The sequence below is a fragment of the Streptopelia decaocto genome, assembly GCF_964273445.1.
Source record: "Streptopelia decaocto genome assembly, chromosome: 1".
NCBI classification, from domain to species: domain Eukaryota; kingdom Metazoa; phylum Chordata; class Aves; order Columbiformes; family Columbidae; genus Streptopelia; species Streptopelia decaocto.
This window is the reverse complement of record NC_138663.1, coordinates 110,986,657-111,008,834: the sequence shown is the minus strand read 5'-3', so window position 1 is coordinate 111,008,834 and position 22,178 is coordinate 110,986,657. Positions and strand designations below refer to the sequence as shown.

At 36.1% G+C, this 22,178-nt stretch overlaps 1 protein-coding gene across 11 annotated transcripts in view; it reads left to right on the top strand.

Annotated features, from left to right (window-relative positions):
• DMD (dystrophin) overlaps nucleotides 1–22,178 on the top strand; it is a 1,259,796-nt gene that overhangs the window by 931,118 nt on the left and 306,500 nt on the right. For all 11 annotated transcript variants that reach the window (XM_082049442.1, XM_082049444.1, XM_082049438.1 and 8 more), the window contains one exon: nucleotides 13,972–14,089. In XM_082049442.1, coding sequence (XP_081905568.1) covers nucleotides 13,972–14,089 — 118 coding nt within the window. The remainder of the gene's footprint in view (nucleotides 1–13,971; nucleotides 14,090–22,178) is intronic.

Here is a 22,178-nt window from a genome sequence, read left to right as displayed (position 1 = left end):
GTGGCCCTTCCATAGCCTGTACAACCCTTTCAGAGAAAGCAGGTGATACAGAGTATTAGGACATGCTGAGGCATACCTCATAAATTTGTCAGTGCTTCAGACTTTTGCTTTCTTTTAAATCAGAATATATTATGCTGTCATGGATAAATAAACTGATGTTGCTTTTAGCTGGTTCATCAGGACTAAAAGAGAAAGGCATCTGTTCTGTCTTATGTGTAATATTTCTTTTTTATTTTTTTAGCGCAGTTGTTTATTCCTGGTTTTATTATCTTCAGCCCATGTTTCTAGAGAGTTCTTCGGATCCCTTGGACAATGGCTACAATTTACACCTTTGCATTTTCTAATGTTTGGAGTGAAGGTGTTTAGAAGGCTCCTCTGGAGGGATAAAGTAGAAGCAAGAGAAATAGTAGCTTACTAAACTTAGTTTTCTTTTGTTGATAATTGATAGCTGAAGAAGCATATCTGCCTAAGTATGCTTGATAATTTTCAAGAGAAAAAAAGGAATAAGGTCATGAAGTTGAATAAGAAAAAAATGCCAAGATAGGTACATTTTTTTCGGCAGCATAGACTGTAAAATACCTCTCAGTTTTTCAGGCTGGTATTTGCAAAAAAAACCCCACATTGACCTCAGTCTGGAGTCCTTCCAGGATTTAGCTCTTGAAGAACTGTTTGTCACAATCTAGCAATACTCTCATTTCCATAGGGAGATACAAATCATTAATTTTTTAAAATGTAACACATTTGGAAGCTCTTGTTTCCACCTCCCAATCTGGCCTTTCAGTTAAGCTGACTTTGTTATGCTAACAGAGTTGGGGGGAAGCAGGAGACAGGGTGCAGATGCATCTTAACAGTCCCCTAGTTAATTTGGGTTCTCCATCCCTTGAGAACTGACTGCATCAATCCTTAGCTTATCCTCTATATGGTATGACATTTTCTTGGACCTTAGTAGGTTAGTGCATATGAAGTGAAAATATCACAGATGAGATAAGGCCAAATTTTCAGATATGTTTAACTTGATAATGGTTATTCCAGAATTATATACATATGCTTCACGTCAAATTGTGTGTCGATGAAGAGTAAGATGTAGAAATATCTTATTGTCATGGAAATTGTTAGTGATCAATTAAAAGCTGAAAATCAAGTTTGATTAACTGATAAGGATGAACAATTTTTTACTTGTGAGTTCTTAGCAGCCAGTGACATAAGCCCTCTTGTTGAAAAATTACACTATAAAAATGGATGATAGACACTTATCCAATCTTCAGCTATTTTTCAGCCATGACTGACACTGTTATGGAACTGCATGTAGTCGATTTCTGAATATGGTCAGAATTTTTAATGTAAACCAATGTATAATATAGGTTGGTTTTTTTTAGCTAAGGCCCATCTTTTGTAGTACAGAGGAGAGCAAGTATATGAAAACAGTCTAGCTAAAAGCTAGACAAAAGCTTATTTCTTTCTGGAGCTGTGGAAGTACTTTGTCTATAAAATGTTCGTGTTTGACAAAACATAACACAAACTCGGTGTAAACAAAAATATATTAGAAGAGACAGTTTTACACCCAATTCATTCCTTTGTCTCAGGAAAAAGTTGAGTGGCTAAAAACAAGTTCTGGTTCTCTAAAGCAAGGGTATTACAGCAGCAAAACAATATTTTGCAATATGCAGAAAATCTTGCCTGTAGAAAAATGTCAGTATTTCAGAACTACTGTAAAAGAGAATATAGAGAAGGATCTTTTCATTTTGACTTGTAATAGTGAAGTTTATTTTTTTCTTTTTTTTTCTTTTTTTTTTTTTTTCATTTTGCCAGGAACATTGATTATATTCTTAAGTGGGTTGTAGTAGTGTCTTAAGAAATCCTTTTCCCCTGTTTGGACCACCTTGCGATGCTCAAGCTCATTGCACCTCAGGCCTCAGTACTCTTCATTTACAGAGCAGAAATCAGAGGAAGGCCATTAATTTTGAACTTCATTGTCCTTGGGTTCCATCTTTCTTATTGTAAAGGCCCACTGCAAAATCAGTATATATATCAATATATATACTCATATATAGCCATTTGTGTGTATACAGAAATACACATATAAACCAAATTATTAGTTCTTGCTTCTGTTATACTAGTGTCATTCGATTTTACTACTGATTCTTTTCTATTTATATATATATTTCTGAAACTGTCATTCATAGAATAAAACTGTATTTTCTGAAAAAGAAAAAATGCTAATTTTTCTGAAGTAGAATTGTGTGGCTCCTCTTCAAGCTACTAATCAAAGTCTGCACCTTTTCCCTCCAGCAGTGGTTACAGATGAAATACATTAACTGTTTGTAGTAAGATTTCCCCATGTCTGAACAAGAAATAGCTCCAGTTTTATGCTTAACTTCATGCTTAAACACTGCTCTTGGTCAAAAATTGATTACATATATTTAAATTACATTATATCTGTGTGAAGGAAGGGGAACCAAGTAAGACTGATACTGATTTGAGGAAACAGGTGTTGAAAGTTCATCTCAGATAAGCTGGCATTATAAATGAGTTGAATTTCAACTCAAAATATCTTTTTAATTTCTCATTGTTTCATAGATTTCAATGTCAGAAAGGACTGATATGATCATATACTATTTATGAAACTATAATCCATGGGATTTTACATAGGGATTCCTCTTCCTGCTCTTCAAAATTCTGTCAATATATTTAAAAAAAAAAGTAATGTGATCTTGATTTACATAATTTTATTAAGAATCTCATATTCTTTAGTCATCTGCTCTGATTTTGAAATGGATTTGCTACCAAGAATTTACAGCTTTTAAGCTTGAACTTTGTTGTCTTCAATTTCCAGCCAATATACCTTTTCAACACTATTGTTTCCATAATTAATAATTACTGTATTATCAGAAAACTGTCTTCAGTGGCTCTCAGCATAAGCAAATTTACCCTCTGCAGTAAGTTGTATTGACCAAAGGGTGGCACCATAAAATGACAGAAAAGTCCAAAATGAGGCATAATTGAATAATGTAGGCGACTGTCTCCCAGCCTTGATGCCCCTGCCCAGCTCTGCTGGTTCTCAGCTCTACAATAGTGCCATTTGCTGTGCTCTGTCAGTTTGGCTTTGGCCTGTGAGCAGAAGCTCTTCCAACCTGCTCTGCAGAAATTTAAAATCCAGAACCCATTTTCACAGTAAACTCTCCTTCACCTGCCTCCTGTGAATATGTGTTTTAATCTGCCAGGTGTTCTCCATCAACCTATCAAAAGGGTAACCACTGGAAATGTAGGAGGGAAACCTGCTGCCTTTTTCTTTTCCTTTGTACATTTTCTAGTGGATAAGGCATCCCTTCAGACACTGAGGCACCTGCTTTCAGTGTCTTTCTCATCTCCCACTTTTCACAAATGTCTCTTACACCAGGCTGTTATGGTCAGTGTTAGTCTGTGCCTCTTCCGTTGCATTGACACCATTGCTTAGAAAAGAGGAGTCCCAGGACAGGAAAGGCAAAGCAAGGACACATATCGTTTGCAACTAGACAAGGAGCACTTTTGTGTTTTTGCTAGTCCCACCATGCTTAGGCATCTTTTGACAGCCTATGTGTGGGTGAGTTCTCTCCTGAGGCATTTACTCTCCACACACTTTTCACACTATGAAATGGGAGACCTAACTCAGCTGCAGCTCCTACTTTAGCTACATGTAGTGATGCGCAAGGGTGTAGCATTTACATCTGTTTCTCAACCTACTCCATAGCTTCTTGCATCATGAGGGGCAAATTATAGTTTTGCAGCATTAAATATGGTATTTTCAAAACACTAGTGTCTCTGTGCTGCTACTGAGACAAGATGTTATTAATAATTTACTAACTCTTGCTGGCAATTGAGAACTTGAGATTTCCCCTTTGAAATTGGTTCTAAAGCTAAATCTTGCTCAGTCTACACTGTTAATAACCCATTTTTACAGTACACCACTGTTTTGTCTTCATAATCTCCATGGCATTTTAAATGAAATATTTTTCCTGGACTTGAAAATATGCACATTATTTATATATATATATATATATATATGTATGGTTGTCATCTTCCAGAATGACAATGAGATATGAATAATCCAAGTTACTAGATCTGGGCTAAAGTTATTCCAGAGTTATTTCAACATTTCTTATCAGACGTGGCAAATAAGAAACACCTTTCCCCACCCCCTACACAAAGACAGAGCTGAATAATATTAAGTTCACTGTAAGAAATAACTGATGTAACAGCTTTTATTTTCTTTTTTGAAACCAAACCCAAACAAACTAGATGAAATCTGCTTTCTTCATTTTACCTTATTCTTGAGAAAAATATCTAGTGTCTTAAGGTACCGCAGAAAAACTTTTCTGGCAAACGATGCTGTGCCAATCCATTTTATTCTTCTTAATTGTTATTCACTTACTATTACTGGAGAAAACTTCCAGTAAAAGTAATCAAAGATTTCCAGAGGCTCTAGCAGAAACTGAGGAAATCATTCTGTGTTTTTTTCAGAGCATAAAATTGATTTAGACTAATCTTTCCCTATAAAATTGGATAACTTGGGGACACTCTCTAGTCAAGCTGTTAGCTTTCCTTCTCCATTAAAATGTTAGCTATTTTCTTAAATTAAAAAAAATAGGCAAAAATACCTGCTTTTTTTTTCTTTGTATATTCATAATATAATATAATGTCTACTCAATACTGTTTTATGCAAGGTAAATATATCTTCTATTTAAAAATGTGACAAGGTAATGAACCTATAACTTTGCCTTTGAAGTGCATTGACAAATACATTTTTCACTGAATCAGTCTCAGATAAAAGGAGTTCACTACCATGATCATAAATAAAAACAGTAAAGAAAAATCTAAAGCTGCAGCTTTGAGAAACAGAACAGCTGTCCTTAGTTTCCTTGGTAATATGCATTTGTAAGTGCAGTGGAAAAGTCCCTCATCTGAAAACCATTAGTTATATAGGAGAAATAAAATAGTAAATTTTTCAAATTCACATTCCACAATGGTAAAGTTTTGCTGTGAGACTTGGTTCTGCTGACTAACACAGATACTGTGGAAGCTCTGTAGCTCCTAACACTGGTTCCCAAACATTACATTATTTAGTGTGGTTTCCTGAAAGGACATAAGATACCCTGCAGTAGTTTTGCCAGTAATATTGAACAGCCACATAGTGTGTGGGCAATAGGCTGTAATTTCATATATAATTCACATATACTTAGATTTACTCTTAGACCTGTAATCCTCTTTCAGTCTTGAGTTCTTTTAAGTGATTTATCACTGTCTTCTTGTTGAATGGATGCCATTATAGCCAAATACCCAAATATTTAGATATTTCTTTTTCCACTTGTTACAGATGTATATTTAACTTTATTCTTTGTTTTCTGGAAATGGCTATAATAGTGCTAATTCCTTTTATCTGAGAATGATTAATTCACAAACCATGTTAAGCTGTAATCTTTCCTAGTCTCTTCTCTCCATCCTGTCCACTGAACGAACTCCGGTGCAGCCCATACAAAACATCTCAGTTAGAACGAGCGAGCTGCTGGTGGTTTGACCCTCTTCCTGGATATGCACCGTATGTGCAAAATAGCATAGACAGCATGTTTCTTTCATAACATATATCTCTTCAGTGCTTGTTTTCCCGTAGATGATATCTGAGATAGTTGCCAGTGTTCATCAGTTTTGAACATATTACTACACATTATTGTAAAAATTATGCAGTCTGTCAAAAAAAAAAAAAAAATCTGGTGATCTTAGTTAGCACATAGTATCTACACTTCCCAAACTACTTAGCATTCCTAAAGACTATGGATTTTTGTTTAGCATTTTGCAGGAAAAGTTGGAAATGCAACTGCTTCTGCTACAGTCCTGCCTCACTCCATGTATTGTAGTATAAGGTGTCATAGTAGCTGTTGAGAACAAGTAAAATTCATTTTTAAGATGCTCTTTTTTTAGTATAGCATTTTTGCAACTCCTTGCAATCTTGCAGGTTCCTTGCACCATGTGGACAACTTGCATACTTTCTGTATCTCAAACACATCTTTTCTGCAAAGCCAGCATAAAGGAGAGGTACTGAGTTACAGGTTAGCTCAGAAAAACATGACATTGTAAATGCCACTAAAGAAGGAAAAACTTTGCAAGGATTTTGGAAGTCTTTGCCCCTATTTATATATTATTTTACTCCTGAAAAGGAATGAGTTTGAGAAGTCCAAGTTTTGCAAGGGAAAGGCATCTATTGTCTTGTTGAGCTCATTTGGTCACTTTTTTTTCTACTTAGGTTGGTATAAACTGATCTCCTTGTAAGGGTGTGAAATGTCTACAGCATTATTAGTTCATAACACATATCCAAATTCAGTCTTATTTAACTTCGCATCTAGGTAACTGCCTCTGACATGCATTAATTGGAGATGCCTCTGTAAGAGATGTAGTCCATCTTTACATTGTAGCCTGTTTTCCTAATCTGAAAATCTTTTCAGCTGCAGGCTGAACTTTTGTTTGCTTCCAGCTTTTTATTTCTAAGACTAGGGCACATTCTGCCTTGCTGGACCTGCTTCAAATCATATTATCTTTGTCTTGCAACCTAGGTGTATGTCACCTTTTTCCTAGTGTTGATACCCAGCTTGGTGGTCTATGAGGATGGTAAAACACATCTCAATGGGCCTTGGCTGACTTTTAGCCTCTCAGGAAGTCTCTTTCTTGTACCCTTTGACTCTGATCCATGCTACATGTACTTTTTCTTGCTGACCACACCATTTGTGGATGAGTAGAAGGGTATCTGTCTCCTACAGTTCTGGAGAAGAATAGTTGATTTCCCTGTGAACTCAGATTTTTGAGCTTTTTTTTCTCTTCTACAGTTCAGTCAACTTTCTTTAGAGATGTTACAATATCTGTGCCCAAAGTCCTTTTCTATACACAAATGGGGACCGGTGTAGGAAGAGAGAGGGTGAGAGTTATCCCAGCTCCAGCCATCAACATCACTTTTATATTCTTGGTCAAAACATGGAGATTCAATTTAGGTACTCCCCATTTGGGTTGGTTTGGTTATTGTATATCAACAGCATGTTGCACTTTCCACTGTCATGACTTTGTAGTATGGATCAGAATTCATAAGTTGAAAAGTAACAGTCCTCAGACATTTGCAATGCCACCTGCATAATTTGTTGAGCGACTGTAATAGATAGCATACAAAAACTTCTATAATGCTTTTTCATGCATCTAGTGAGACACCTGATAATCTGCCACTGGTGGCTTTCCTACAGAAACACTGATGGTGTTTGTACATTCACTAAGAGTGGGGAGAGCTCCTTAGGCAGTTCTTGAGTGGGGCCTAGATGGGCATAAAAATACATGCTTTCAAAAACTTAAGCTGCATAAATAATGCAGGCAAAATCCAATCATAGTGTCCAGTCTGTTAATGTTTTGATTTCACTGACAGGTACTAATCAGCTAGCAACACTGCTAAATAGTAACTCCAGATCTTCTTATTTTCCTAAAATTGTATGTGCCTTAGGGAAAACACAAAACAACTAATAGCCAAAACAAAAGTTGTTTCCAAAAGAAAACTCTACTGCCTTATATTACTTTCACTATTTCATAAGTTTATGTTTAAATTTAGAGAGTATGTAAATGATAATTTTCTCTCATATTCCCTTCCTGCTTAGTGACAAGAAAACAAATTCAAATTGTGCTTGGGAGGAATAACTTAACTAAGCCAATTTTATTATGCAGATGAATTGTAGGTGTTGCATATCTGCATTTTCTGAAATTGTTAACAAGCTTTTTTCCAAAGCTTTCTCTCTTTCTAGGTGTATATATGCATATTATATTTAGACAATCAACTAGCCTTAAGAAACTCAGTTGTTTTAAGTAAAAGTTGTCATGGCCATACATTTTGCTGAGGAAGTAACTGCTTCATTTTTTGTTTAAATTTAAGGTTTAGAGTCTGAAGTTTTTCAAAAGATGAGCAAATAGTTTCCTCAACAACGGTTTGATGGAATTATGCTTTTTTAAAGAATATCTTGTTGAGTTTGGAGTAGTGGATAAGTTCACAAGAACAAAAATATATCTTCCTTTTCTTTTACATTCCCATATTAATCACTCAGTTCTGCTTTTTTGGTTCACTGGTTTGTTTCATTAAACAAGGTTGGGGATCAGCCAAAACAAACCATCCCGAACAGTTGGGAAGTCTTAGTCTTCAGCCCTGGGTTGTTTATGACAAAATGGTGCTTCCAGTTTGCTCTTAATATGGGAGGTCTTATCTAAATATATTTTTCACCAAACATAATTTCTTTGATCACTCACTGTTATGGTTTTTACCTAGATAGCGAGGTATATATTTGACTTGTAGAACATAAGTACACAGAAAAATTGTGAAGGCATGCTAGTCTATACGACTACAGAGGACTTACTTTGGGCATTAATCTTTCATTTTTTATGGCATTTTAATTTCTTTGCTTTCAGAGACATTTTTCAACTTAAGAATGTAAAATGGTTACAAATTAGACCCAGAGCCTTTTTAAAGAAGCATACAGACTGAGGCACAATCATATATAATGTTGCAGAACAGCAACCTTAAACCTCGTCTATATGTTTGTAGTTCAGCAATGGGAGATGAAAAGTCCTGGCTTTTGTGTGAGAAAAGTTGCCTCTGATATTAAAGAGCAAACACTCATAATCAACACTAGGAAGTGATTAGTTGAATGTTTAAGACTTCTTACCATCCTGGAATTCAGATATTCCAGTTTAATAATGCTTGTCATAAAATCAGGAAAAAAAAAAAAAAAAGAAAATAAGAAAAAAAAAATAAAAAAAAAAGAAAAATAAAAGGAAAAATAAAGAGAAAAAGGAAAAGGAGTAAAGGAAAAGAAAAATAAAGGTTGGATAGATTTTAAAGATCCAATATTTTATTTACACTACTACATGGCTAGAGTGACGAGTATGCAAGCTGAAGCATGCTGTATATTATAAAGCTAGAGACTATTTTAATTCTCAGTATCAAGGCTTGCAGTTGCACCAAGAATTTCTCACACTTCACCTGTTTCTGTTCTTCAGTTTATTTTTTAATAATTTTTATACAGATTATTTCAGTTGCTGACTTAAATATTTTGTTCCATACTTCAGCCCCATTTTGTGTAAAGAAATCATAAAAGTTAGGAACCTGAAAATTGGATTTTTCTTTTGAGCAGCTGCTGTCCACAAATGTGGAAAGATTGTTAAAAGTGAATATCATCACTTTCTAACAAACTGTAGGCAAGTTTGATGACTGTATCTCATCTTTCCATTACTGCGCTGTCACCAAGCATTATTATGTTGGCACTCGTAGATATATGGAACATAAAGAAAAGCTCTTTGGGCTTTAAAGCTGTATTTGTACAACCATGGATGTCAACAATCCTTCTTCATTGTTGAGCTGCTCACGTTGAATTACATTTATTACTAAACACAAATTTCTTGATTAAATTTGATCCATAATGTTTTGCAGAATAAAGCATTGTAATTTAACAGAGCACTAGGAACATGATAGTAAAGGGAAATTATATGTACAAGAACACAAGTATTTATTTAAAGCAAAAAATCCTTTTACTGTAGCTGACTTCTTAAGTCTTTGTACCTGTGCATTTGGTGACCTGGTGGGGACTATTTAGATTTCTGTTTAATGGATTTTGAAAATCCTTTTGTAATAACTTTTATTTCTGCGTTACCCGTTTTTACTTAGCAGATCTATTTCAGTGTGCTGACATTCTGAACCAGAGGCATTTGGTCTGTTGCATCTGCAGTGCCTCCACTAGGATGCCATTGTTAATGAGTTTTTCTTCCCACATCTGTTGTAACAACATCTTCTAATAGATTCCACTTAGTTTTCTGTTCAAGATCCAGTTTTACAACTTTATATATCTGGCTGAATTTGTAAAAGTTTTAAAAATTATCTCCATATAAAAACTGTTTCCGGTTTTGGTTTTGAGTTTGTTTGTTTGTTTGTTTGTTTGTTTTATGTCATTTCAGGTAATCCTTTGAAACTATTTTTTTTTCCAAAAATCATACTTGGCTGTCTTTTAATTTGTATTCATCAAAGCACTTATCTTCCTAGCATAATTATTTATATTTTGGTTATCCACAAAATCAATTTATATGATTAGTTTATCCAGTCACAGAATATTTTCTGAATTTGAGAATACTTTAAGTGGATCTCAAGTGTTGCTGTTTACTTTCGTGCTACAGAATCACAGGAAGGCTCAGGAATTGTGTATTTTGGTATTAATAGCTACTTTTATCTAAATTTCCATCAGGATTTGCATATGCATGTGCAATGCAGGTTCCATGTAGAAAATATGTTTACTATGTCTTTAACATTCTACCAGTTGGTAAAATTGTACCAATTGTCAAGGTTTAAGGCAAGGCAACAATAAACCATGGCAGACACTCCCTGTTGCCCCCTCACCTTCCCTCCACCTCTTCCTTTAGATCGGAAGGATTATATGGAAGATAAGAAGGAAGGAAAAGAGGCTTAGATTTCAAGTTGGAAGGGTTTAAAGGGTTTTAGTAATACTACTAATAAATAGAGAATATATACAAAATATACAAAACCAATCTTGAATGCTCGATATGGAGTTGGCGTCACTCCAGCGGCGGTGGAGCTGGGTGGGTTGAGCTGGTGTGGCTCCAGTATCTACAGAACGGGCACCCAGAAGTCACAGGTGGGACTTCACAGCAAACTGGAAAATGGATTCAGGGATGCAGGGCCTGAGGCCTATAGGTCACAGGCACGCAGAGAGGGTCCCCCTAGGTGCTGGCCACAGTCGAAGAGAACTTGACCCTCGTGATCACCCTCTTATATAGGGGGTATGACAATTATGGGATGGAATACTCAGTTGGTCAGTTTTAGTCACCTGTTCTGTCCACCCCTCCTCAAACACACTCCTCTCAGTTATGGTATGTGTGGAATTCTGGGCTGTCATAGCAATAAATCTAAACATGAGGCTTCTTCAGCATTCTGTTGATCTTCACCTTGGCGATATCAGCACCAAGCACAGTGTCTGAGAAAAACATGCAGGCAAAAAATTCAGAAGAGTACAGTTACTTAGAAGGCACTTAGCTGAAAGGAAAATTCACTGAAAGAGAAACTGGTCTTGTTTTTAACAAAACCAGGACACCAATAAACATTGTAACAATTTTACAATGTTAATTGATACAATTTTACTGAATAAAATAGGGCATTGTTTGGCTAAGTTTCTCAGACACTTTGTATTGAATCAAAGAAAGAATATATATTTGAGAAACATTTGGTTTTTTCCTTATTCTGAATGGTTACCTTTGTAAGACTCAGAAAAAAAGTCTGTTCTATAATGATATATTATTGTATTCAGACAGGTCCAAGCATCTTCAGATCTGTATAAGGGTTTCAAGATGTCCTGTCTGACCTTTCAAAAAATACACATTAGTACATCTAGTAGGAAGTAATTTTATTCACATTAAATTACAGAGGCAAGGATGTCCTCAGAGTCCATATAGCAACAAGATTGTAGTGTCTCCAAGAAAACAGCAGAGCTAGAAAGACTCACTTTAAAGAGGCATTGCTAGTTTTCCTGAGTGTCCAGTTCAGGAACTGCAGATGGGTCTTGTGGGTAAATCATTCTGTACAGCACTCAGGCAAACGTTAACTCCATTCTCTCCTTTTGGTACTGAGCAAATCCTTACTGAGCAGTCCTTACCTATTGCTTTGTTTCTTACCAGACTTCATATAGCAGAAGTCTTCTGTAGCTCAAGCACAGCATTTCATGGCTGGCTGGAGACTCAGGCTGGATCAGATAAATCATTCTTCTATTCACTATATCAAATATAAAAAATATATTTAGGAAACTTTAGGGAACACTTTAGAGTCACAGTTGGCATAAGGCCTTAGACTCACTTTGCTTTTCCTCCTCTAAACAGAATCTGGGTAGGGGAAGGAGAGAGAAAGGGAGATATTATAATATTTCGGAGGCCACATAATTATCTGAGCATGTTGTGCAGGTTTTAATGTCCCTTCTGCACAGTCCATTTTCACAATATCTGTATGCAGATATTGTTAGGCTGCAATGGGACAGCTTTTTCTAGTGTAAAATTCATGTCACTTATTAACTTGTCTTCCTAGAAAATAGAGTTTTGAAGGCAGATAGATATCTTGATGTAGTAACTGCATCAGTAGATTTTATTTCTTTTTCTTGAGTGCTTTCACTTAGGAGAGACTTCTAATGAGAAATTTGTTCTTTTCTTAATTATGCAAGCTGCTGTTCTAACTGCATGTCTCAATCCAATCAGCATACAAGCGCAAAAGTACCATCCAAACTTTTGGGTATGAGTTTAGAATGCTGATTATAATAGATTTTCAAAGAACTTTTGATATAGAAGTTAAAGGCAAGAATTTCGCAGGATGTAGCTAGCTGTATATCTTGAAAATTACCTCTTTTTTGAAGACTTTGTAACTGAACAAAACCAGAACTCTGTGGAGCTGTTAGCTTACTTTTGATGAGACATGCCTTAGTTACTGGAGGTGATATTCTTGTGCGCTTTTGTTAATCTCATCGAACATAAAATGATATTGGACCTTTACCTGTCACCTTCAACTTGGTGAAGTTATGTAACTCTAATCTCAAGTTGGAAGGCCAAATTTAAGATCAGACTCTGCAGGTCTTTTCTACTCAGTGCAGTCAGTGAATAACCACTTGTTAAAGTATGGATATCTAGAATAAAAGCATTTTATAGGAAAGGGAAAAAAAACCCAAAACTTTTAAGACAATAAAATATTCAAGACTCATTCAATAACCAGGTGAGTATGCTGACAAATTATCTAACCACTGTTCACATAAAAAGCCTGAAAAATAAAAATCCTCCACTGACCCTTGTTGTCAGCTTGATGGCTGATATACTTTACCTACTAGCTATCTGACGACATACTGTTCTGGTGACTCTAAATTGTGGGCAGGAAAGAGTCATTTGTTCAGAATTTGGTAATAAATTTTGCTACTTCCAACTCTTAAGACTGGAAAATCTAGTGAGCATCTTTTCTGGAAGCTACACGATACAGACTTGAAGTTGCTAGATTTTGTCAATGTCTTTTAAATACATGCTTGGATGCCTCTTATCTAGGAAACCATTGAACTGATTCCTTGTTTGTTCTCCCTTAATCCTGTAAAATAATTCAAACTAATATATGCATAAATCTTATATACCTTACTTTCCTTGAGTTCTCATTTTCATTACTTCTAAAGCTAGTTTAATTTTTATTACTTTCTAAAGACCATGATTCATTATTCTGAAGCCCATCTTTCTCCCTGTGAAAAAGTCTAGATCTACTTCTTACTTTCTGTTCACATTGCCAGGGCTTTATGCATCTGCTTGACTAACATATAAATTATTTTGAGTGTTAATTACTTTTCTGCTAGGTAGGGTGTCAGAACAGAAAAAGCAATGTTAACAGACATATATTGGCTTTAAACGAACAGATAGTAATTAAACAGTCTTAAAATATTAAGAAATAAACATTATTAATTAGACTTCATGATTTACTAGGAAGATCCTGCTTAATCTGTAAGAATCAAACCCCTACGTATTATTTACAGTGTATTTTTGAAATACACTGTAAAATCTAAGATAATGTAGAAGACTAGTATCCTTCTATAGCTTTCTAGATGAAAATAGCTCACCCTGCATAATTTGATGGGTTAAAAAATTAAGTCTTATGTTTGTTTTCTATTTAGTTCTATAGATTATTTTAAAATAATTATTACAAGTTAGACCTGGTATTTTTGTGTTAAGAATAGCAACATTTGGAAGTTCTAGACTAAATTCTTTGTATTGTTTGAAACAGCAAACAATCTTTCTGCTTTAAATCAAACCGGCACAAAAAAAAAGAAAAAAAAAGTCTCTGAACATGGTCTTCTCAACAGCTCTACATGCTCTTTCTTTTGTTTTATTTTTCTATTTGTGTGCAACTAGGCAATACTACAGGATCTGGAGCAAAGACGTCCCCAACTGGATGAACTAGTAACTGCAGCACAAAATCTAAAAAACAAGGCGACCAATCAAGAGGCCAGAACAATAATTACTGACCGCAGTAAGTGGTGATTCTGCTATCATATGATGTTTCAGCAAATATGAAAAAAAATTGTAATAATTGATAAGCCTAGCATTTTTCAGGCACTTGACATTTTTGCCATGAGAGTTCCATCAGGCGACAGTTCTCACACATATTTTCCAAATTGCATATAGGATAAATGTAAGTGAAAGTCAGTGAATGTATATTTCAAATTTTTCCTTAATTTCACATTGCTTGTCTCCAAGCTCATTGTAGCAAATATAGAGTGCGTTCACTACAGATAATTAATACATTTATTCTTAAACAAGGAGGAAAAATAAAGAATTCACAGAGTATAGCCATAGGCTATGAGAAGCTTTCAATTCCATCCCCCATAGTAAAGCCACAGCCTCTTCTTTCATCTCCCTTCAGCTGATGCAGAAGTCTGATGATGCTCTATATTAGTCTGGATTAGTTCTTCAGATCCAGTTTCCCTATTCAGAATTAACTAACCAGCTGTGTCAAAGGTGGAAAAATTAGTAGTTTTAGAAGAAGTCTATCAAAGACACAGTCCTGTTGCCCTTGGATTTTTGCATGTCCTTATGCCCGTTGCTATAGGATGAAACACAGTCTCAAGTTCATGCTATAAAAGCAGCCCTCTGTGGTGGACTGTTATATATCTTCAGTTACTGAGTACTCAGGACTGAAAACTACAAAAAAAATGATTTCTTACTGTCCTAGAAGTCCCCTGCGGAACTTAAAGAAGACCCAGACCGAATGTTTTCTGTGTGGTTGCAGCCAATTCACTTTAGGTGGATACACACTTTCGTACATCTTGGTCTGGAGACCAGGAATACCTTCCTGAAACTGATGACTGTAAAGTTGTATACAAGGGCTGAATTTCTCTATCCCCATATTTAAAAAAAATAAAATATATATACACACACGCACATTATCTCTTTATTTGATCAGGTAAATGCTTTCCATAATATGTCAAAATCATATTGCATGTTTGGATTGCATTGTTTTTAGTACCACATACATAAGCTAGACTATGTCCTTTGTGAAATACCATTGCTTAACTGCTATTCTCTTCCTGGCTTTGAAACATATTACTGAGAGAGACAGGATATGTATTTGTTTTATTTGAAGTCTGAGAAGAAATGTGTAGCACTTATATATTGTATAAGTACCTGTTCCTGTTTGACATGCAGATTAATTTTGGAATCACATACTCAGTTGAGTTCAGATTAAGTGTATACATATAACTTAGCTTTACAGCACTTCAAAGCCAACATATGTAGTACTCCCATCAGTATTTTCTAGTATGTTTTAATTTTTAATTCTGAGACAAGTCTTCTGAATATAAGAATTGCAGACTACATGAAATGCAAGTATAATTCCTGCATGCCCTCATGTGAATTGTATGCATGGCTAAGTCTTGTTCTGTTGGAAAACTGCGCTTGACTTTAAATGAAATTGCCTTCTAAGACAAATAAAATGCTTCTTGCTCATACAGGAAAAAAAAAAAAAAAAAGGAAAGAAGGCTATCAGTCTGTGAATCATCAATGAGTATGTGGTAACCCAGCTATATTAAAGCTTGCATCTTTGGCTAGTAGTGTGGTGAATATATTTTACATGATGGTTTCTTAGTTTTATCTGTAAGCATTCCCAAAATGATTAGTTGATTTTGAACTTAGATTATACAAGATTAATTTTTGCTGTGATTTAGCAGTCAATTTTCTATGTTGGAAATGTCACTATTGTTGACTGTAGAAGTGCAACTTATGCAGTAGATATAAGTCATGTCCGTTTATGTTCTTTCAAGTACATTTTGCTGTAGTATAGCATCTTCTAACATCATCCTATTTTTGCTAATGAAGCAATTTTAAATTAAACAAAATATTTATTGGCAGAAATATACAGGGTCTGCGTTTCTGCAGTGGAGGGAGATAAAGTATAATCAGGGCCATTTTTGATCCAGACTTCTGAGGCAGTAAACTGGATTCATGTTTTTTTCATGCTTAGTTTATATTTGTATAATTGTAAGTTGTACTAAACACTATTCAAGGGGTATTTATTACTTTCAGATTTTAAGGAGATCAAGATCTTTCTTTCTTGGGGAAAAAAAAATGCAAGGACTTTATGATGTGACACATAAGGTTTTTCTGAATATATGCCAAATGTGGCATATCGTCACCTGAAGTACTTTTTTAAAAGAACACCAGTAATTTTTATATTTTTAATTGTATGATTTTTTTATTTTTTTATTTTTTTTTTACCCTATATGTTGTGTGAAGAAGATGGAGATTGCTCTGTTTATTTTGAATTAGGACTACTACATACCTGTATAGACAGGATCCCCTTGTTGTTGCTGCAGCTATCATAGGGGTAGTTCATTTCTTCCACCCCTTCGCAGTGCTGTGCTGTCCTGAACACAAGAAGGAGGACTCTCCTGGAGTGCTCTCTAACTGTGTGCTCCCTGACACAGCTCCTCCGAATCCCATTTTGCTGTGCAGTGCTCTCACCCACTGCAGTTGTTTTGCCTTGCAGCCCAGCACATACTGACCCTGCTGCACCCAGGGTATTGTCCCCAAGTCCATCCCTGGGAATCTTGCTCACAGTCAGAGCTGAACCTTGGAATGGAGAACTTGCTCCACTTGCTAAGGCCTGTGTGTTCCCCACAGCCCTAGAGAGTGTCCCCTCCGTTACACTTTGACCAGAGCCTTGTTGCAAGTCCCCCCTGGACTACCTCATTGCAGACTGTTTCCTGTTTGCTGTGGTTTTTTTCCCTTCTCCATGAATACAGATTGGTTTCCATGGTTATGTCTTAGCAGTTGTGAGTACTAATTCAAATCTGCTCAGTTTCTTGACTTGAGCATCAGCACTGAGCCATTCGTGCTCCTCTGCACCAATTGTGTCCCACTCTCACATGCAGCCATCTGTGATGTCACACCATCAGGTGCCACATGCATTGGATCCCATCATGAAGGGATGGGCATGCAGGGCTGCAGTGTGATGATCTGTCATGTAGGAGCTGATTGACTCAGCTGTATTTAGTGCAGCACCTCTTCCTGGGCTGAAGCCCAGGATCTCACACTTCAAGAAGTAAACAGCTGAGAAGACGGGCTAATTTAAAGGGATGTGGAATTATAGAATCATTTCAGTTGGAAGAGACCGTCAGGATCATCGAGTCCAACCATAACCTAACTCTAGCACTAAACCATGTCCTTAAGAACCTCGTCTAAATGCCTTTTAAACCCCTTCAGGGATGGTGACTCCACCACTCCCCTGGGCAGCCTCCTCCAATGCCTGACAACCCTTTCCATGAATTTTTTTTTCCTTATACCAAATTTAAACCTCCCCTGGTGCAACTTGAGGCCATTTCCGCTTGTCCTATGACTTGCTACTTGGGTCAAGAGGCCAACACTCTCCATGCTACAACCTCCTTTCACGTGGTTGTAGACAATGGAAAGGTCTCCCCTCAGCTTCCTTTTCTCCAGGCTAAACAGCCCCAGCTCCCTCAGCTGCTTCTCATCAGACTTGTGCTCCAGACCCTTCACCAGCTTCTTCACCCTCCTCTGAACTCTCTCTAGTATTTCAATGTCCTTCTTATGATGAGGGGCCCAAAACTGAACACAGGATTCAAGGTGTGGCCTCACCAGTGTCCAGTACAGTGCCACAATGACCTGCTGGCCACACTATTGTTAAGGTGCTAGTAAAAAACCTGACAAGGGGATCTGGCCAGTATCATTGAACAGATATATTGTACGCACTAAATGAGACTCATAGCTACTGTACAAGATAGCTGCATTCTCAGTCACAGGTTGGGTCAGCCTGCCATCAACTGGAATTAAAACCCTAAAGGTTCTGTCTTCTGTGCTAACACTGGTGACTCTTAAGCCATTCTGCTTGCAGAAATGTGTATATTATGCTCATTAAATTTTAACTTTGAATTATCTTTAGAAACCATTATTGCCTTTTTAAAGTATTTATAAAAATAAACAAGGTAGATGTTTTATACAAAATCAGGCAAATCAAAAGAAAGTTGTTAGAGAATCTCTATGAAGAATTGGAAAAAAGTCAATGATCATGGCATTATTTTGCAACAGAATTGTCAAAGTATTACAGAATCACAGAATGTTCGGAATTGGAAGGAACCTCGAAAGATCATCTAGTCCAATCCCCCTGCTGGAGCAGGAACACCTAGATGAGGTTATACAGGAAGGTGTCCAGGCAGGTTTTTTAATGTCTCCAGAGAGGGAGACTCCACAACCTCCCTGGGCAGCCTGTTCCAGTGCTCTGTCACCCTCACCGCGAAGTAGTTTCTTCTCATGTTTAATTGGAACCTCCTGTGTTCCAGTTTGCATAGGTTTAGTCTTTAGGAAATGAAAACAGAAATTAAAGAGAAGCTCATACAATTGATTTATTTCCCTTGAACCTTTTTTCCGCACCCTTTATTATCTATATGAAATTGCAGGAACTTGGCTCTGTGAAGTAAAGATTCTGTTATGTTTACATAATGTTATACTCAAGTCTCTGTTTATTTTATGTAAATCATAGTTTGTTTACAACTTATACATTAAAGAATACATAAGAATAATAATTATATTAACTCTTGAGGAAAAGTTGTGGGGAAAAGCACTTGTGCTTTTAAAGACCTCGAGGAAATATTCTATTCTACAGAACCATATGCTGTACAATACCATTTGTCTCTGCATAATGCAACACAGTTCCAAAACACTTTGCATTACTGCTGATGACAGCGTTGTTTCCTTAAATTGAATGAGTTCATAAACAACTTTGAATATCATAAAGTAATTAAACTTTGAAAATTCCTTTTATTTTCCAAAAGTTCCTATGTATATAATACATAAAGCTGGTAACAAGTCAATATAGAAATATACTGAGAGATAATAAAAACAAATCTACAGTCTTACAATCAGAAATACTGAAGTAATTACAAAGGCTGTGTTAGATCTTACTAGATCCTGGAAACATAACAAACTTTAAATAGCAAGCCTTCCTACTGCTGTGTTCACACACATGCAAAATATAATGGTGAATAACCTTTCTGTGGTTTTACTTTGCTAGTAATTTGCATCCCAATTTTGTAATGTGGTTTCTGGCTGTGTAAGCAATAGAGGAGGTATGAAAAATGAATATTTATGGAACTCTATGAAGAAATAATCTCTTACAGACCAAAGATTCTCTCTTTCAAGATTACAGGAAGCCAAAGTAAAACATATCTTACTTCAGCATTTGTGCAAAATTCTCGAAATATCACTTGAGAGGTTAAGTTCTATTACATTAAATACATAAATAATAACAATAAAAACAAGCATTTCATTGAAGACTATTTTGATCAAGAATTACACATTGGGACCAAATGGTTCCTTTTAAAATTTTATTTGGCAGTTTTTAAAGCCAAGTCTACAAATTCATGAATAATTTATAGAGGATGTAGAGTTATTTCACTTTCGCAGTTTGTTTTTTGTTTGTTTGCATGGGTTTTATTTTTGGTTTTGTTTTTTTTGGAGGGGGTGTTTTTTGTTGTTGTTGTTTTGGGGGTTTTTTTGCTTGTTTGATTGGGTTTTTTACTTGTTTGTTTTTCAAAGAAAAACTATATGTTATAATTGGTTGTTAGGAGAGCTGTGCTTGAACTAATCTGAAAAGAATCTGAATGTCTGTGTGCCACTCCATAAAACTGCCTTTATTGAATAGTTTGCTGTATTTGACAGCTTTACGGCAAAATCATCAACTTGTCATCACTTTCACGACAATATGTATGGAAACTCCACAGTGAATTAAAGCTGTACTGTTGTTCTCGACGTGTTTCTAAAATAGCTGTCTCCATTGTGCTGCCGTCCATGTGGTTTTCTCTTAGAGTTATTGAATACAAATAAAGAGTTTACCACTTGGAAGAATAAATTTATACAGTCTGAAGGTTGTCATTCAGTAGTAAAACTCATAGTTACCAAGACTGTTAAAAAAAAAAAAAAAGGTGTAAGTGAAAACTGTACTTGTATACAGTTTGCCCAGTTAGTTTGTTGATATTTTTAAGCTGAATTATTGAAACATAATCTCTGGATTCCATGTGTTTCAAGAACTCCTCCAGAACCTGAGTAATAACTTTCCAGTGTCATAAAGGTGCACATTTTGTTAATCATCCTGATGTACTTCTTTACATCTGAAACCTTGTTTTTCCTATGAACTCTATGCCATGGAAAGGAAAGAAGGAAAAAAAGAGTCATTGTTAAAGAAACATCAGTAACAAGACAAAACTATAGCTCTGAAAGGGATAATGTTACTGAGTTCCCCATCTGAAACCAGTTCCTTGGAATGAATTTGTTGCTACAGGATATGTAGGAAAGTTATGGGACATTTTAAGAGGGAGTAAGAAGTTTTTTTGGAACACTGGGAGGAGTTGCCCTTTAAGAACAGGAAAGAACATGCCCCAAAAATGTTTGACTGATGGGGAATTACAGTTATATATCACTTCTCAGGCTATATATACTAAACGCATATGGTTCTGTGGATTAAGGGCAAGGTCTAAACTGTCTACTTCAGGTGTTGTCATGCTCCCAAAAAGGATGTAAGACTACAAGGTGACCTTCCTCCTTTCTTTGCAATATTATTGAGTAAAAGTGGCACAGCTTTTTCTATAGGCCCAGAGCTACTAAGTGTGTTAAGTTATATCAGTGCTGGTGGCTTGCTCCTAGCATACTTACCTTCTCAAGCCTGTGAAGAGAGTTAGATAATTACTAAATTTCTCTTTTTTTTTTTGGTAATTTGTCTTTTTTGGTAATTTTTGGTAATTCAGGTGGAATATACCTGGGTAGTTCTAGATCAGGTACTTCTAAATAGGTAAGAATGTTTTAAGTTTTATGTTCCTAATAATCAGTCTGTGTTGGAGAGTGGGCACCCTGGGTTGCTGTGTTGGATACAGGCACTTAATTTTACTCAAATCATAAGTCTTAGGAGATTTTGTCATCTATCCTCCAAAATAGCTAGGAGAGCAGAATGGTTGACTAAATCTCTCATCAGGAAAACATGACCTCAAAGTGAGTTCTCTGCCAATTGTGAGCTTGTGAACAGCAAAGATAAAGTCCAATAAGGAGTGTAAGGCTGTGCTGCAGAAAGAGATCTTTCAGAAACAGGGATACGTAATTTATTTTTTTTGAAAATGCCTTTACATAGTTTTGACTAGGCCCACAAATAAAATAAAATAAAATGAAGTAAAATAAAATAAAATAGCACAGCAACAACAATGAAAAAAGCACCCTGAACAAGGAAAGCATGATTTGGTAGGGGGATGCTTCACACTAGCAGGTTATGTATTATTGTATGATGTTGCCATGGCTACATGAAGTTAACTGCTTGAAGGATTCAGGATATACCATCAGCTGACAGAAGGAGAATGTACTTCCCATTTCAGCCTAGGGAAGGATTTGGTATGGCATTGTGGGAGAGCTGGTCTCTTAGTCTGCTTTGTGTCTTTTTTTAACCTCTGTTGATAATCATTTAGTGACCAAGTTAATCAATAGCAGTGGTCAGTCCGAATACAGACAAAAAAAGTCTTCTAATTTATAGTGCCAAGAAAATTTGAGCCTGTTTGATATTCTGCTGTTTACTCTGCTGATCTTAAAGTGTTTGGGGACTGAGGTGACAGAGGTGATTTTCGTGAAAGGGTCAGAGCATATACATCTTCAGCCCTCCCAACCTTCAGCCTACCCAGTCACAAATTAAATGAAAGTCAGTGTTGCCCAGAACCATGAGCAGACATGAAATAACAGAAAGTCCTGTTTACAGGCTGTCAGCAGGCAGTTCACTTCCCCAACTACTACCCTATTGTAAGTCCCATTAATAGTGTTGTTAGGGGTATCTTTTCCTTCTTCTATGCTCAAGGGGAGTCATAATTTAACAGACAGGTTTTATGTAACTGCCAGACTTTGTTCCCAAAGTCTTTGTGAAGATCTTTAACACTCATAGAAATCTGCAATTTGAAGGAGCTTTTTTTTATTTTCGTGAGGGTAGCGTCTCGGTAGCTTCAGAAGGAAGCAAATTTACTTGCAGAAGTGTCATGAGCAAAATGTAAGGGAATGTAAGGAACTGCCATGCAGGATGA